The sequence below is a fragment of the Kogia breviceps genome, chromosome 4 (assembly GCF_026419965.1).
Source record: "Kogia breviceps isolate mKogBre1 chromosome 4, mKogBre1 haplotype 1, whole genome shotgun sequence".
NCBI classification, from domain to species: domain Eukaryota; kingdom Metazoa; phylum Chordata; class Mammalia; order Artiodactyla; family Physeteridae; genus Kogia; species Kogia breviceps.
This window is the reverse complement of record NC_081313.1, coordinates 150,988,117-151,004,325: the sequence shown is the minus strand read 5'-3', so window position 1 is coordinate 151,004,325 and position 16,209 is coordinate 150,988,117. Positions and strand designations below refer to the sequence as shown.

Here is a 16,209-nt window from a genome sequence, read left to right as displayed (position 1 = left end):
AAGTCGCCCCAATCTCAGGCCACCCACGCCCACGTATTTATCTTGGCATGGACACACGGTATAAAGAAAACAGACGACTAGTTAGGCGAGGTAGCAGGCTGTTTTTTTTAGTAACCTAACAGGCTGAGTCGGTTAAGCACCCTTGCCAGCCTGGCTCCCACCGTAAAACAGCCACCCGTCCCACAGAAAGCTCGTGGGTCGCGCTCAACCGGTGCCTACCTGCGCGCGCCGCGCCGTTCGCGCCGCCGTCCGCGCCGCCCAGCCCAGCGGCCGCGCGTAGCGCGGTGCCGCAGCTCGCCGACAGGTTGCCGGTGGCCCTGCGCGCCAGGGTGAGGATGGGCGCCGACCAGCCTTCCGCCGCCGCACGCGGCTTCGCCGCCTTCCGCAGTTCGCCTGGGCCCGGCAGCTGGCTCCGGTCCACGATCTCAAACTCTTCTCCCGGGTCCGGACCCGGCTCCTGCCCCGCCCGGCACTGGTCTTCCCCGTCGGCCATCTTGGTCTTGTCACGTGGCCCCGGCAGGCAGCGGACTCGGCGCAGGCGGGCGTTTTTGCACCCTTGCTGTTAGTTTTTCGTGTTCGCTACGGGCCTTCCTCTTTACCGCCCTCCTTTCTTTTCTTTCATTTTAAAAAAGCTCGGGAAAGTGCAAATCATAAGAAGCACCCACGTTCTCATCACCTGGGAGGACTTGTTTTCGTGGAAGTTATTCTTGCGCTTTCTCCTTTTGTTGTGGTGCATCCAACCTGGCTTGGGCACAGCCCACATGGCCGTAGGTTTTTTTTGTGACACTATTTCCTCTTTTTCATTTTCATTTCATACTTTACTTCTACTTAGTGATTTTTCCGCAGCAGTTTTCAGAACAAGCCCTAAAAGAGCGGGTAAGGAAACTGGGGGACAGGTGAGGCAGGAAAGCAGGACTTTTTTTTTTTAATAACTAAAATCTACAACTTGGCAGGAAAGAGCACACTGTGGCGGACTGGGAATCAGAAGATCCGGACTCTGCTATTAATTAGTTAAATGGTGATAATAATAAAAATAATAAAAGCAATTAAATAAGGAGCACATGGCAGACGAGAATAATTGTGATGACTATCTGTTATTCAACTATGTGGCTTCGGCCAGACACTCGCAGCAACTAGAGAAAGCCTGCGCGCAGCAGTGAGGACCCAACACAGCTAAAAATAAAAATTAATAAATAAATAAAGAATTTAAGTTGCAGATATTTAGAAATCAAAAATTTTTTACATTAAAATTTGGATATTGGCCTTCTCTTGAGACATAATAAGTCTTTTGCAACTCAGTATATTCTCTGATGGTAATAAACTGGTGGATTGGATGTTGGCTGCCCTTTTTAAAAATTTTTTTTAATTAAAAAAATTTTTTTTATCAGAGTGTAGTTGATTTACAATGTTGTGTTAGTTTCAAGTGTACAACAAAATGATTTAGTTATACATATATGTATTCTTTTTCAGATTCTTTTCCAATTTAGGTTATTATGGAGTATTGAGTAGACTTTCCGGTGCTATACAGTAGGTCCTATTGATTATCTATTTTATATATAGCATTGTGTATATATGTTAATCCCAACCTCCTAATTTATTCCCCCCCCTTACCCTTTGGTAACCATACTTTTTTTAAAAAAATTTATTTTGGCTGTGTTGTGTCTTCGTTGCTGCATGTGGGCTTTCTCTAGTTGCAGCGAGTGGAGAATACTCTTCGTTGTGGTGTGTGGGCTTCGCATTGCAGTGGCTTCTCTTGTTGCGGAGCACCTCTCGGCATGCGGGGCTTCAGTAGTCGCAGCACGCCGGCTCAGTAGTTTTGGCTCATGGGCTTAGTTGCTCCGTGGCGTGGGGTCAAACCCGTGTCCCCTGCATTGGCAGGCAGAGTCTTAACCATTGCACCACCAGGGAAGTCCCCATAAGTTTGTTTTCTGAGTCTGTGAGTCTGTTTCTATTTCGTAAATAAGTTCATTTGTATAATTTTTTTAGATTTCACATATAAGTGTTATCATATGATATTTGTCTTTGTTTTACTTCAATTAGTATGATAATCTCTAGGTCCATCCATGTTGCTGCAAATGGCATTATTTTATTTTTATGGCTGAGTAATATTCCATTGTATATATGTACTACATCTTCTTTATCCATTCATCTGTTGATGGACACTTAGGTTGCTTCTATGTCTTGGCGTTGTAAATAGTTCTGCAATGAACATTGGGGTACATGTAGCTTTTTGAAGTATGGTTTTCTCCAGATATATGCCCAGGAGTGGGATTGCTGGATAATATGGTATTGGGTTGGCCAAAAAGTGCCTTTGGTTTTTAAGTAAAAATAAAAGACACTTTTTTCATTTTCACCAAGAACTTTATTGAACAACATATTCATCCGTTTGTTCCACTACCCTTTGCCATTTTTCAGGCAACTTCATAATTCCATCTTCCCAAAACTTTTATCTTTTTGATCAAAGAACTGTTCCAGGTACCGCTTACAGTCTTACAGGGAATTGAAATTTTTTCCATTAAGAAAATTTTGTAAAGACCAAAATAAATGTAAATCCGAAGGTGCAATGTCTGGTGAATACAGCGGATGGATCAGAACTTCCCAGCCAAGATGTGACAGTTTTTGCTTGGTCATCAAAGAAACGTGTGGTCTTCCGTTATCCTGATGGAAGATTGTGAGTTTTCTGTTGACTAATCCTGGACGCTTTTCGTCGAGTGCTGCTTTCAGTTGGTCTAATTGGGAGCAGTACTTGTTGGAATTAATCGTTTGGTTTTCCAGAAGGAGCTTATAATAGAGGACTCCCTTCCAGTCCCACCATATACACAACATCACCTTCTTTGGATGAAGACCAGCCTTTGGTGTGGTTGGTGGTAGTTTATTTCACTTGCCCCACGATCTCTTCCAATCCACATTATTGTCCAGTATCCACTTTTCATCGCCCTTCACAATTTGTTTTAAAAAACAGAACTTTTTCTTTATGTTTAAGTAGAGAATCTCATGCGGAAATATGGTCAGGAAGGTTTTTTTCGCTTAACTTCTGTGGAACCCAAACATCAAAGCAATTAACATAACCAAGCTGGTGCAAAGGATTTTCAATGCTTGATTTGGATATTTTGAATAGGTAGGCTATCTCCCACGTGTTGATCTCAATTAATGTCTCGATTTGATCGCTATCAACTTCAGCTGGTCTACCTGACCGTGGAGCATCATCCAGTGAGAAATCTCCATCATGAAACTTCGGAAACCACTTTTGACACGTTCGATTGTTTCGAATGAAGTTAAAGACAACTAAGTGCTACTAGAGCCATCTTACAGAAAAAACTGAAAGAACATTTTGGCCAACCCAAAAGCTCTATTTTTAGTTTTTTAAGGAACCTCCATACTGTTCTCCGTAGTGGCTGTACCAATTTACATTCCCACCAGCAGTGTAGGAGGAGGTTCCCTTTTCTCCACACTCTCTCCAGTATTTATTGTTTGTAGATGGCTGCCCTTTTAGAAGCCAGGTTCTTCTGGCATCTTGGTCTAGCTCCTTTAACTAGTTTTTATGATATGTCTGGTCCCTGGAGGCCAGTTGTTTTCTGTGGGGAGAGTGGGGTGGGGAGTGACTGAGGAATTTGTGGGCTTGCTGTTTGAATTTTCACAATGTTTGAGGGGATGCTACTAGACTTTACTGGAATAGGATAGACGGGGTATTAGGTAGTCTGGAAGAACTGTCTGGATCCTTCATTACTTTCCAGTGTCGCTGGACAATCATGTAGGTGAAAAGCTTGTTTATAATGATCAGAGGCTTGAACCTAATTCTATTTTGCATAAAAACGTAAACTTTTTTGGGCGAGTAGTGTTAATATTCTGTCGGGCTAGGTTATGCTGCAGTAACAAATAACCCCCAAATCTTCGTGGTTTAACGTAACAGAAGTCTTTTTCTTATCGAGATATTGAATATAGTTTGCTGTGCTATACAGTAAATCATTGTTATTTATCTATTTTATATATGGTAGTGTGTATCTGTTAATCCCATACTTCTAATTTATCCCTCCTCCCTTGCTTCTCCTGTGGTAACCATAGTTTGTTTTCTATGTCTGTGAGTCTGTATTTGTTTGTACATAAGTTCATTTGTACTATTTTTTAGATTCTACATATAAGTGGTATCATATAATATTTGTCTTTCTCTGTCTGACTTACTTCACTTAGTATGATACTCTTTAGGTCCATCCATGTTGCTGCAAATGGCAATATTTCACTCATTTTTATGGCTGAGTAATATTCTATTTCATATGTATATATCTCACATCTTCTTTATCCATTCATCTGTTGATGGACACTTAGGTTGCTTCCATGACTTGGCTATTGTAAACAGTCCTGCTATGAATATGGGGTACACATATCTTTTCAAATTAGAGTTTTTGTCTGTTCTGGATATATGCCCAGAGAGCATTTTAACAAATGCCTTCTGTATGGTTGGACCTAGTCCTTTTCTCCTCTCTTCTCAGACTTGTTTCTCGTGTCTTGGATTTCATTGGTCTGCTGCCTCCTGCTGAGTGTGATTCCTTCCTCTGCCCATTGCCATCACTCTCACTTAAAAAAAAAAGTCTTTTGGAGGATTCTCAGACTCCATCTCTCAAATCAGGCCCTGCCTGTCTATGCCCAGTACCACTGCCTGAGTGGATTCTTGCCTGGTTTGTAGTCACTCTCCAGGATACCTCCTTGCGCCTTGAAGCTTTCCTTCCTCCATCTGTTCTAGACACCTCAGCCAAGGACTTCCAAGACCCAGGGCTGATCCTTTCACCTTCCTGCTTTCAGATCTTCCTTTGCTTCCCTGTGGCAGGAGGCTTTGTCTTGTCTATGTGCTGCAGTTGCAGATTGCTCATTTTCTCCTTGGTGTGGACTAGAGATTGAGTTTTGCAGCAGCTTGAGACCAAAGTGGTAGCCAAAGAGATGGATCCTTGTGACTTCATTGGGATTGTGAGTACGCCTTGATCAGTAGGGAGCCCTTTACTAATTTTGTCTCATATGTATATATTTTGTACACTTTGACTTGCATTTCATAATCTAGGAGAGTTTCACTATCTGGACATAGTTGGTGCCCTGGAGCCAAGAATGGCCAATTAAGGTCAAATCATTTTTCTGAACAATGCAATACGAAGCACACACCATTGGCTATGGTCTTCTGCCATAAGTGTTTACCTACAAACAAAACAAGCTTTTAGCACTGTCTGATAGAACCCTTGGATGTAAATGTTCTAGATCTGTGCTGTTCTGTACGGTAGCCAGGAGCCACAGGTGGCCACTGAGCACTTGCAGTGAAGCTTATGTGACTGGGTTTTAGGAAACCTAGGGGAGAAAGGAAGAATGGAGACAGCACCTATAGTAAACAGTGAGACACTCCCAGAAGGGGCAGCATCCCCTGGACCTGGTGGAACAGGCAAACCTGATTAGACTGTAACTACCTGCTGGAAAGACTTCTTTTTGTCAGTTGGGAACATTTGAATACGGATTACATATTAGATATTATGGAATTATTGTTAATTTTGTTCAGTGTGATAATGGGTTGTGGGTATGCCCGAAAACGCCTTTATTTTTTAGAACTGATTTAGAGTATCAAGTGGTAACACCACATGATGTCTGTAACTTACCTTAAAATACTTCAACACAAGAAAATATTTGGTGCAAACATGGCAAGATCTTGACAGTTTTGAAATCTAGGTAATGAGTGTAGGAGAGTTATTATGTATTCTCTCTACTTTTCTGAATGTCTGACTTTTCATAATAAAAAGTAAAAAGATATATAAAAAAGTGAATCCATATAAAATAGAAGCCAATGTTTCATAAAGACTGAAAAATCCTAGGGAGTTCCCTGATGGTCCAGTGGTTAGGACTCAGCGCTTTCACTGCTGTGGAGCCAGGTTCAATCCCTGGTCAGGGAACTAAGATCCCACAAGCTGCACAGTGTGGCACAAAACAAAAGGACTGAAAAATGCTCACAAAAGGCTTGATTGAGATTTTATTTTGAATAATGAAAACAAAAATAAGTTACCTTTATCATATATTTATCAAAATTTAGAATGTGTTTGCAACCATGTGCTATTTTTATAATGAGTAAAGAATGAGTAAGTGCTAATTTTTTTGCACAATTTTTCTGAAGAAAATCACATTATATAGCTTTATTCATTTCACATCTGACTCACAGTGGAGTCAGAAAGAGGGTCCAAAAATATTTAGGCTTCATGTTTTTTCTCAAGGCCTCTTTAATCCTGTGATAGATAAACCATACATTATTTTGGTTACCTTTTTTTTTTTTTTTTTTTTTTTTTGTGGTATGCGGGCCTCTCACTGCTGTGGCCTCTCCCGTTGCGGAGCACAGGCTCCGGACGCGCAGGCCCAGCGGCCACCGCTCACGGGCCCAGCCGCTCCGCGGCACGTGGGATCCTCCCGGACCGGGGCACGAACCCGTATCCCCTGCATCGGCAGGCGGACTCCCAACCACTGCGCCACCAGGGAAGCCCTACCTTTTCATTTTATTTGTATCTCTTTTCATGTAGCTAGTACTCAAGCTAGTTGGCCCAAAGTGGAAAAGTAATTATCCCATTCATCATGCTATCGTCCTTCTAGATATTTTTGTGAGATGTCTCATACAAAAAAATAAGCTATTTTGCAATATTATTACTCTTATGTTTGAGCCCATCTAAGCTCACTCTTGCCTTTTAATATGTTCTAAATTTACTATTTTTTTCAACCATTCTGTTTTGAAGCTCCTGTTGGATCAGCAGCATTGGTTTTCTTTTCTGCCGATCTTATGTGTCAGTGGCTTTGTGTGGGATTGGGTGGGACTTGAGCATCACTTTTGTTTACTCTGTGAAATCTGGCATCGTGTGCAGATTTACAGCTTCACTGTACAATTGATTTGCATTGTACACATCAGACACTCAGCTAGAGACTGGCTTGCCATTGGCCCAGTACATGAGGTATGGTGCTTTGGGGTTCAGCAGGAAATGAGCTTTGAGTAGGGATGGATTTTATAAGTGGTAATATATTTTATAAGTGATAATATTAATATACTCATTAGTGAATATTTTAACATTATCAAGACTTCTGCTTCTCTGAATGGCCTTGTAACTGCAGGGACTTGGGTAAAATATCCTCAGATGATGAGTTTAGAACTGTAGAACTTGTTATGGTGGTTGGTTATAACTGAATGGGATGTAGGTGCTGTTGCTGAGATGGCATCAAAGTATGGCAGTTGAAAGGGTAACCAACTGAAAGGACAACTCAGTATTCCTACTCACAGTACTTCTGACACTAACTGCCCAGAGTTAGTGCAGATCCCACAGGGTAAGGGCTCAGTCCTACAGGACTGTTCCCTCAATTCAGATGCCAATCTAGGCCTCCAGTGAACTGAGCCCCCTAAGACTTACATCATCATTAATGTACAAACTCAGGTTGTTTCTCCAGGGCAAGATGAGCTAACAGACCCCCAAGCCATGGACCACCTGGCTAGAGAATTTCAAACTGAAGACATCCTGACCCCTGACATTACGATTAATAAATGTCACAAGACGATGATTAATCCCAGCTTCTTTGTTCTTCACCTTCAAAAGCACCCCCAACTCAAAGATCAGGTTGGAGTGCATCTGAGGCTTGTCTCCCACTCCCTTGCTTGATGCCCTGCAAATAAACCCTTACTTTGCTGCACCTGCTTGCGGAGTTTGGCTTTCTGTGCTGTGGGCATAAGAGCCCTTGCTTAGTGACACAGGTACTTCTGACTGACTGGCTCTAAATAGGCAGTTCCCACAACCCCCTCTTCAGGTTTCATAACTTGCTAGAATGATGGAACTGAGGAAAACTTAACTAACTTAACTATTATTGTTTATGGTAAAGATATAACTCAGAAACAGCCAAATGGAAGAGATGCATAGGGCAAGGTATGTGGGAAGGGGTTTGGAGCTTCCATGCCCTCTCTGGGTGCATTACCCTGTCAGCACCTTGATGTGAACCCTATTGTTTAGGGTTTTAATGAAGGTTCAATTACATGATTGATTATTGACCATAGGTGATTGAACTCAATCTCCAGCTCCTTCCCCCTCCCAGGAGGTGGGGTGGGGGGGGCGGGGTGGGGGGGGTGGGCATGAAAGTTCCAACTCTCTAATCACAGGGTTGGTTCTTCTGGCAACCAGCCCTTATCCTCTAAGGGTCACCTCATTAGCATAAACTCAGGTATGTTTGAAAGGGGCTTATTAGGAATAACAAAAGATGCTCCCATCTCTCTTTCATTCAGGAAATTACAAGAGTTTTAAGAGCTCTGTGCTGGGAACCAGGAGCAGAGATCGAATATAACTTTCTTATTATGTATCACAGTTATTTTATGAAAATAATCTTGTATTAATTAAAAATAACTCACTTATGAAAAAGTTAATCTGATCATTTGCATAGTTAATTTGCATAATGTGTCCCTAAGGGAGAGAGCCCTCATTATGTCAATGAGTGACCTGTCCTTTTCCTGCTTGGCACCTTGCAGTCACCATGGAACAGTGGAGAGAATCTTGAGTGCAGCCCAGCTCATGCTTTTGGAGGAAATACCAAGGGCCAGAAAGGTGGGCTTTAAAGCCCCTGCCGGGGACTTCAAAAACAATGGACTTTCTGTTTTGGTAACATTTTTCCATAACAGATCATATAAATTTACCTAGTACTCTCCCCTGCCCCACATTTTATTATGAAAAAATTTAAACATAGAGTACGTATAACACTATGTCTATGTATTTATCCCTGTGTTCATCCATTAATCCATCTTTTTTTTTTTTTTTTTTTTTGTTTTGCGGAACGCGGGCGTCTCACTGCTGTGGCCTCTCCTGTTGCGGAGCACAGGCTCCGCGGCCACGGCTCACGGGCCCAGCCGCTCTGCGGCATGTGGGATCTTCCCGGACCGGGGCACGAATCCGCGTCCCCTGCATCGGCAGGCGGACTCCCAACCACTGCGCCACCAGGGAAGCCCCATCTTATTTTTTGATGTACTTTAAAGGCGATTCCAGATCCTAATACTTAAAAAATCTTTTTATCTAGAAATGATTTCAATCTTAAGAAAAGTTGCAAAGAATAAAGATAGCACAGAGTACAACTGTATACCCTTTACCCAGATTCACCTGTGGTTAACATTTCACTCTATAAGCGTTATCATTTGCATGTGCTGTCTCTCTATCTGTATTTATATATGTACATTTTTACCCTGAACTTTTTTGAGGGTATATTACATAAATTATGACCTGTTACACTTAAATCCTTCAGGATGTATTTCTTAAGAACTGGGATATTCTCTTACATAACCATGGTAAAGTTATCATATTTAACACTGAACATTTATATCAATTCCTAACTTAAAAAAATGATTGTACAGGGACTTTCCTGATGGTCCAGTGGTTGAGTCTTCCTTCCAATGCAGGGGGCGCGGGTTTGATCCCTGGTTGGGGAACTAAGATCCCACACGCTGCGTGGCAACTAAGCACTCGCACTGCAATGAAGAGTCCGCATGCAGCAACAAAAAAAGATCCCACATGTCGGCAACCCGATGTAGCCAAATTAATTAATTAATTTAAAAAATTGATCACACAACATCGTATGGATGTTATTGAATGAAAGTTTGTGTGCCCAACGCACAGTGAGGCCAAACAAACTGAAATGTTGGAGTTTGGAGCAGAGAAAGGTTTATTGCGGGGCTGAGCAAGGAGAATGGGTTACTCCCAAACTCCTCAAAGTGTTTCAGCAAAGCATTTAAAAAAATTAATTTATTTTACTTTATTTATTTATTTTTGGCTGCGCTGGGTCTTTGTTGCTGAGCGCAGGCTTCTTCTAGTTGCAGTGCACGGGCTTCTCATTGCGGTGGTTTCTCTTGTTGCAGAGCATGGGCCCTAGGCACGCGGGCTTCAGTAGTTGTGGCTCCCAGGCTCTAGAGCGCAGCCTTAGTAGTTGTGGTGCATGGTCTTAGTTGCTCTGCAGCATGTGGGATCTTCCCTGACCAGGGCTCGAGCCAGTGGCCCCTGCATTGGCAGGCGGATTCTTAGCCCCTGCGCCACCAGGGAAGTCCTCAGCAAAGCATTTTTAAAGGCAAGGTGAGGGAGGGGCATCCCAGAGTATGTGATCAGATCGTGTACAATCCTCTGATTGGTTGATGTAACAAGGTGGTTAATGTTATCAATCCTTAGGCTCCTGGAGTTCTGGGGGCTGCTCTGTGCTCACAATCATCAAGTAATTAATTGCTTCCATTCCGTGGTGGCTTTAGCATCTGAAAAACTCAGGAAATATTCATCATGTGCATCAGATACTATTCTCTGGGTACTTCAGAGAGGAGCTAAAGCAGAGGGTATGGGGGAAGGGTCTGTCCCCATAAGTTCCAGCTCAGTTACATGGCAGTATCTTCATTTATTTTATCAATTCCCTATTGTTGGATATGTGGATAGTTTCCTAATTTTCAGTATTTAAATACCACTCTATCTTTGTGTACTTATCTCCTAGATAACTTTCTGGGAATGGAATTTTGGGTCAAAATATTAACATTAAAAAAGATCTTGATTTGCAGTAGATTGTCAGATGAAGATTGTACACTTCTACCAAGGAGTTATGAAAATGTTCACTTTCCTCCATCTTTCCAACACTAGATATTTATCAACCTTTAGAAAAGTGGGCCAATTTGATAAATGAGAAAGATGTCTCATTTTAAGTTGCATTTCTTTGATTACTAAGTATAGATGCACTGTTAATTGCATACCCAATTATCAATTTCCACTTCTTTTTTGCTAATTGAATGCTGATTTTGTTAGTAGGCTAAGCCCTACATGGGATACTCATGTTTATTACCTCCCTGGTAGCCAGGGGTGCCATGCATCATAGTTCTGACCAATGAGCTGTAACTAATGTATTGGGGCTTTTGGGAAGTTTTTTGCTTTTCCTGATAAGTGGGAAAACGTATATTTACCATGTCTGTCTGTGTATTCATCAGCTGATGATCCACTTCCTTCCTCTTTTTTTCCTGCCTTGAATGTAGACATGCCTGGAGCTATGGCAGCTATTTTGGCATCATAATGTGACAAGCATGAGGGAATAGTCAAGTAAATAACTCTATTTGTTTAAGCCACAGTAAATCTCTTACTTGCAGCTGCAAGTATTTCTAAGTGATGTATACCTAGTGAACCTGAACTTCATTTTGTGTGCTAGTTGCACAGTTTGTTTACTGCTGTATGATAATCCTTGGTTTGCCTGTCTGGCTCCTCTCTATAGTGGGAGCTCCTTGAGAAAAGGGACCACCTGACAATAACACTCACTTCTGTATGGCAGAGCAGACACAGATTGAGTGCTTATTAAGTATGTCTTGAAGGAATGAATGATATAATTTAATTCCATATGCAAATTATTTTTATTTTTAAAAATTATTATTTTTTATTAATTTGGCTGCATTGGGCCTTAGTTGCAGCATGCAGGATCTTCATTGTGCTATGTGGGATCTTTCGTTGTGGTGTGCAGGCTCTCTAGTTGTCACGCATGGGCTCTAGAGCACATGGGCTCAGTAGTTGCAGTGCACGGGTTTAGTTGCCCTGCAGCATGTGGGATCTTAGTTCCCCGACCAGGGGTTGAACCCCTGTCCCCTGCATTGGAAGGCAGATTCTTAACCACTGTGCCACCAGGGAAGTCCCCCATATGCAAATTTTTTTTTTTTTTTTTGTGGTACGCGGGCCTCTTACTGTTGTGGCCTCTCCCCTTGCGGAGCACAGGCTCCGGACGCACAGGCTCACGGGCCATGGCTCATGGGCCAAGCCGCTCCGCGGCATGTGGGATCCTCCCGGACTGGGGCACGAACCCGTGTCCCCTGCATCGGCAGGCAAATTCTCAACCACTGCGCCACAGGGGAAGCCCCACAAGTTATTTTTAAAATGGAGAGTCCAGGATGGATATTTACTTGTTAGGGTAGATGGCTCCTCCAGGTCATTTCCTGAACCAGTATTCTCAAACTCTTTGGTCTTTTTACTCCTTTATCAGTATGAGAGATTCTCTCTAAGGCTGTGCCACCTAATCTTTTTCATATCATGACTCACTTAGAACATGATAATGTTTGTTGTACAACACAGCATTGTAAATGGATGGACGGCTTTTTGCTGCAGAAGTAGCACTTGGGGAGTCTGGCTTCTCCAGACTTCACTGGGTCACCCCTGGGCCAAAAGCATCAGCATCTCTGAACAGCTAATTGCCCAATAGCTTCACTAGTCTGGAAGTTCTGCTCTGCTCTAAGGAGAGGTGAAGGCTTTTCTATTTTCCAGTGAGAAATATCATGAATACTTTAAAATTTATGCCAAAAGAAAGACACACACGACTGTGTAACAAATATCAATGTTTGGCTCCATCTAGAGGTCTAAAATGGATTTGGGTTTCTAACAATCCAGGATTTGGCAGTTTGCATTCATCCATCCATTCTTACCCACCCATTTATCTTTATCCATCCTCCATTTCATCCATATCCATCCTCCCATCCATCCATCCATTCATCCTCCCACCCAGGCTTCAATCCATTCATATCCATTTTTCCATCCATGTAGCCACAACAGTCTACAAGGCCCTATGTGATCTGATACTTGCGAATCTTTCTGATCCCATTTTGTATCATTATATGTGGATTTGTTAAGTTATACATGATTTTTTTGTTCCTTAAACACATCAAGGTTATTCTTTGCATATGCTTTTCGCCCTCTGCTTGGAATGATTTTTCTCCCAGGCTTAACCTTACTGACTTTTTTTTTTTTTTTGGGGGGGGGTGCGGTACGCGGGCCTCTCACCATTGTGACCTCTCCCGTTGCGGAGCATAGGCTCCGGACGCACAGGCTCAGCGGCCATGGCTCACGGGCCCAGCCGCTCTGCAGCATGTGGGATCTTCCCGGACCGGGGCACGAACCCGTGTCCCCTGCATCAGCAGGCAGACTCTCAACCACTGCGCCACCAGGGAAGCCCACCTTACTGACTTTTGATCATCATCCTTCGTATCCAAGCTCAATTCAACTTTTCAGAGAGACCTTCCCTAATCACCCTAAAATATATTCCCCTTCCAGCCTCCAGTCCTTCTTTGTCACTTCACGCAGTTTTACTTCCTTCATAATATTAATACTTATGACATTTTCAGACATTTTCCTGTTTTTTCGGTATTGTTTTTTTTTGGTATTATTTCCTCCCCTCACTGGAATGTAGCTCTGAGGGAAGCTTATTTCTCTTGTTCACTGCTGTATCCCCAGTGCTCAGAACAAACTACCCCGGTATGTTAGCGATTTTAAACGACAGAAGTTATTGTTATTTCATGCTTACATCACACAGCCACCTTGATTGGCAGAGTTGTCCTCTGTTCTTCTCACTTAGAGTTCTCCCAGTTGGCTGAGAGCCCCTGACTCTGGAACTTCCTTTATTACCTCCGCAGGAGGAAGGGAACAGAGAGAAAAGTGACCAAGTGACCTGCTCCTAAAGGCTTCCTCACAGAAGTGACCCATGCTCTCCTGCTCATATTTCATCTGTGAGAGTGGATGCATGGCCATGCCTAAATTCAGAGGGGTGAGAAATGCAATCCCATCATGTGCCTAGAAGAACCAGAACTGGAGGTGACCAAGACTGATGATTTCCACCTTAGTGAGACAGACAAACAAGAAGTGCCATGAGGGGCTCTGCTAGAAAGGGTAGCAGAGCACAATACCTCCTGATCCACAGAGGAGCCAGTGGTCACCCTCTTGGGCCATGGTGGGGAAGTGCCGAAAAGGATGCACAGGGAGCTAATATGGCCTGAGTCTTGAAAGATGAGCAGTTGCTCACCTCCGTCAGAGCTGGGGGTAGGCAGAGGAAGCAGAGTAAAGCACAGAGGCCTGTAATAGCTCTAAGACCTGCAACTTGTGAAGAATGGGATGTGGGCTTTGACTGATGGAGTGGGTAACGGTGGGTCTGGAAAAATGCCTGAGTGCAGACCTTGGAGGATGCTGATGTTATCCTGTGAGTAACAGGGACAGTGATGCTTGTAAAGCAGGGGAGTGACTTGTTCAGAATTGTGCTCTAGAAATTAAAGTATGATGTCAGGCAGCGTGGTTTGAGGGCATATGAGATCAAAGACAGGCCAGTTGGAAGACCATTCATGGTCATCCAGGTGAGAGATGAGGAGATCTGAAATGAGAAACAGTGGGGATTACAAAAAGCGGTCTAATGTCAGAGATGTTTGAGAAGGAGGGTCTAGAGGACGTGGATGTTGGTGGGACATGGGGGTGAGGGCGAGGGAGAATTGAAGGATATGCTCAGCTTTCTGACCCAGGTGAGTGGATGTGTGGTGGAGTGGAGAAGAAATTTTCAGTGTGGACATCCAGGTGGAGCAGTCCAGAATGGGGTAGGATGTGTGGACCCAGAACTCAGGAGAGCCTGGCTGAGTGTGTCTCCTGCCATGTGAATAGTAGTGAAGGAATGCTGGTGTTAAATATTAACTCCAGCTACTTGTGAAGGAGTGGGGCTGTGGGAGATGTGATGAAACCACTTGAGGCCTTTCCATCAAGGTCTCTTTACCTGCGGGATCACAGGACTGGTTTCTTGTTCCTGATCTCCAATCTCTCTGGGAACCTTGCATGGACCACTATATCCATCTGGCCCTAGATTTGCTCTTCTGTGCCAGAATGATACCTGCAGTGTGAGTTTATGGGAAGCTCACATGGTGATTATTTTCTTAAAGAAATTACACATGGTTACATGTCTATATGTTCACTGTAAAAAATCAAAACACGAAAAAGCAAAAGTTCCACTTTTTGTCTCCCTCATCCTTCCCTTCTCCAGCAATAACCACTCTTAAAAGCTTTCTGGGTGTCCATATAGACTGTTTCCTTTGCATTTACTTACATATGTATAGACTGAGATACACAAATAGTTTTGTTTTTGGTGTTTCCTCCCAACATTTTATTATGAAAAATTTCAAATGTACAGAAAAGTTGAAAGAATTATAGAATCAATACCCTCAAACCACCTAGATTCTAGAATTTACATTTTGCTATATCGCTTTATCACATGTTGATCCATTTATCCTTATTTCCCCGTATTCATCCATCAATTCATCTTTTTTTAAAAAGTATATTTTAAAGTAAGTTTTTGATATCAGGACACTTCATTCGTAAACACTTTAGCATACAGTGAATTGCACCAATCTAGAGTTTCCATTCTGTGAGTTTTGACAAATGAATATACTCATGTAACCTAAACCTGTATCAAGAACATTATCATCACCTTCATGCCCCTTTCTGGTCAATCTCTGTCCCCACACTCCAGGGGCAGGCAACCATTCTCTCCTCCTCCTTATTAGTATAGATCAGTTTTTGTTTTTTGGCTGTGTTGGGTCTTTGTTGCTCTGTGCAGGCTTTCTCTAGTCGCAGTGAACAGGGGCTACTCTTAGTTGCAGTGTGCAAACTTCTCATTGCAGTGGCGATCTTCTTGAACCAGGGATCAAACCTGTGTCCCCTGCATTGGCAGGCAGATTCTTAACCACTGTACCATGAGGGAGGTCCTATAGATCAGTTTTTCCTGTTCTAGAATGTTATGTAAATGGAATCATACAGCATGTGTTCTTTTATGTATGGCTTCTTTCACTCAGCATGATATTTTTGAGATTCATCCATATGAATGAATTAGTAATTACTTTAAAAAACAGCTTTATTGAGGTATAATTGACATACAATAAACTATATATGTTTAAATTGTACAATATAAATTTTGACATAATGCAAATACCTTAGAAACTATCACCATGATCAAGATAATGAACATCACCCCCCCATATTTTCCCCATGTCTCATTATAATCCCTCTCTCCAGTCATTCCTGCATAATCCTCCCAGCCCTGGCTTTCTGTCACTATAGGTAGTTTGCATTTTCTAGAGTTTTATATAAATGGAATCATACATTATGTAAACTTTTATGTCTGGCTTTTTTCACTCAGCATAATTATTCTGAGATTTATCTTTGTTGTGTGCATCAACAGTTCCTTCCTTATTATTGCTGAGCCGTTTTCCATTGTATGAATACACCAAAATTTACCTATTCACCCTGCTGATGGACACTTGGATTACTTCCAGTTTTTGCAAATAAACCTGCTATGAGAATTTCCAGTCATTTGGATAATTGTTTCCCTTTGCATTGTGTGTCTTTTTCATGGCTGCTTTAAAATTTTTTGTCTTTG

General features: G+C 42.4%; 1 protein-coding gene, 1 long non-coding RNA gene and 1 other non-coding gene across 4 annotated transcripts in view; 2 read left to right on the top strand and 1 right to left on the bottom strand.

The window, feature by feature from the left end:
• RUFY1 (RUN and FYVE domain containing 1) overlaps positions 1–870 on the bottom strand; it is a 57,539-nt gene extending 56,669 nt beyond the window's left edge. For both annotated transcript variants that reach the window (XM_059060519.2, XM_059060523.2), the window contains exon 1: positions 220–870. In XM_059060519.2, coding sequence (XP_058916502.1) covers positions 220–493 — 274 coding nt within the window. In that variant the 5' untranslated portion in view covers positions 494–870. The remainder of the gene's footprint in view (positions 1–219) is intronic.
• The window catches only part of LOC131754670 (uncharacterized), a 40,364-nt gene continuing 24,396 nt past the window's right edge, over positions 242–16,209 (top strand). Inside the window, exon 1 of the long non-coding RNA XR_010840394.1 lies at positions 242–876. This is a non-coding gene — a long non-coding RNA (uncharacterized lncRNA). The remainder of the gene's footprint in view (positions 877–16,209) is intronic.
• Positions 5,849–5,921, top strand: TRNAE-UUC (transfer RNA glutamic acid (anticodon UUC)). The gene has a single exon. It is a non-coding gene; the product is annotated as a tRNA-Glu (tRNA).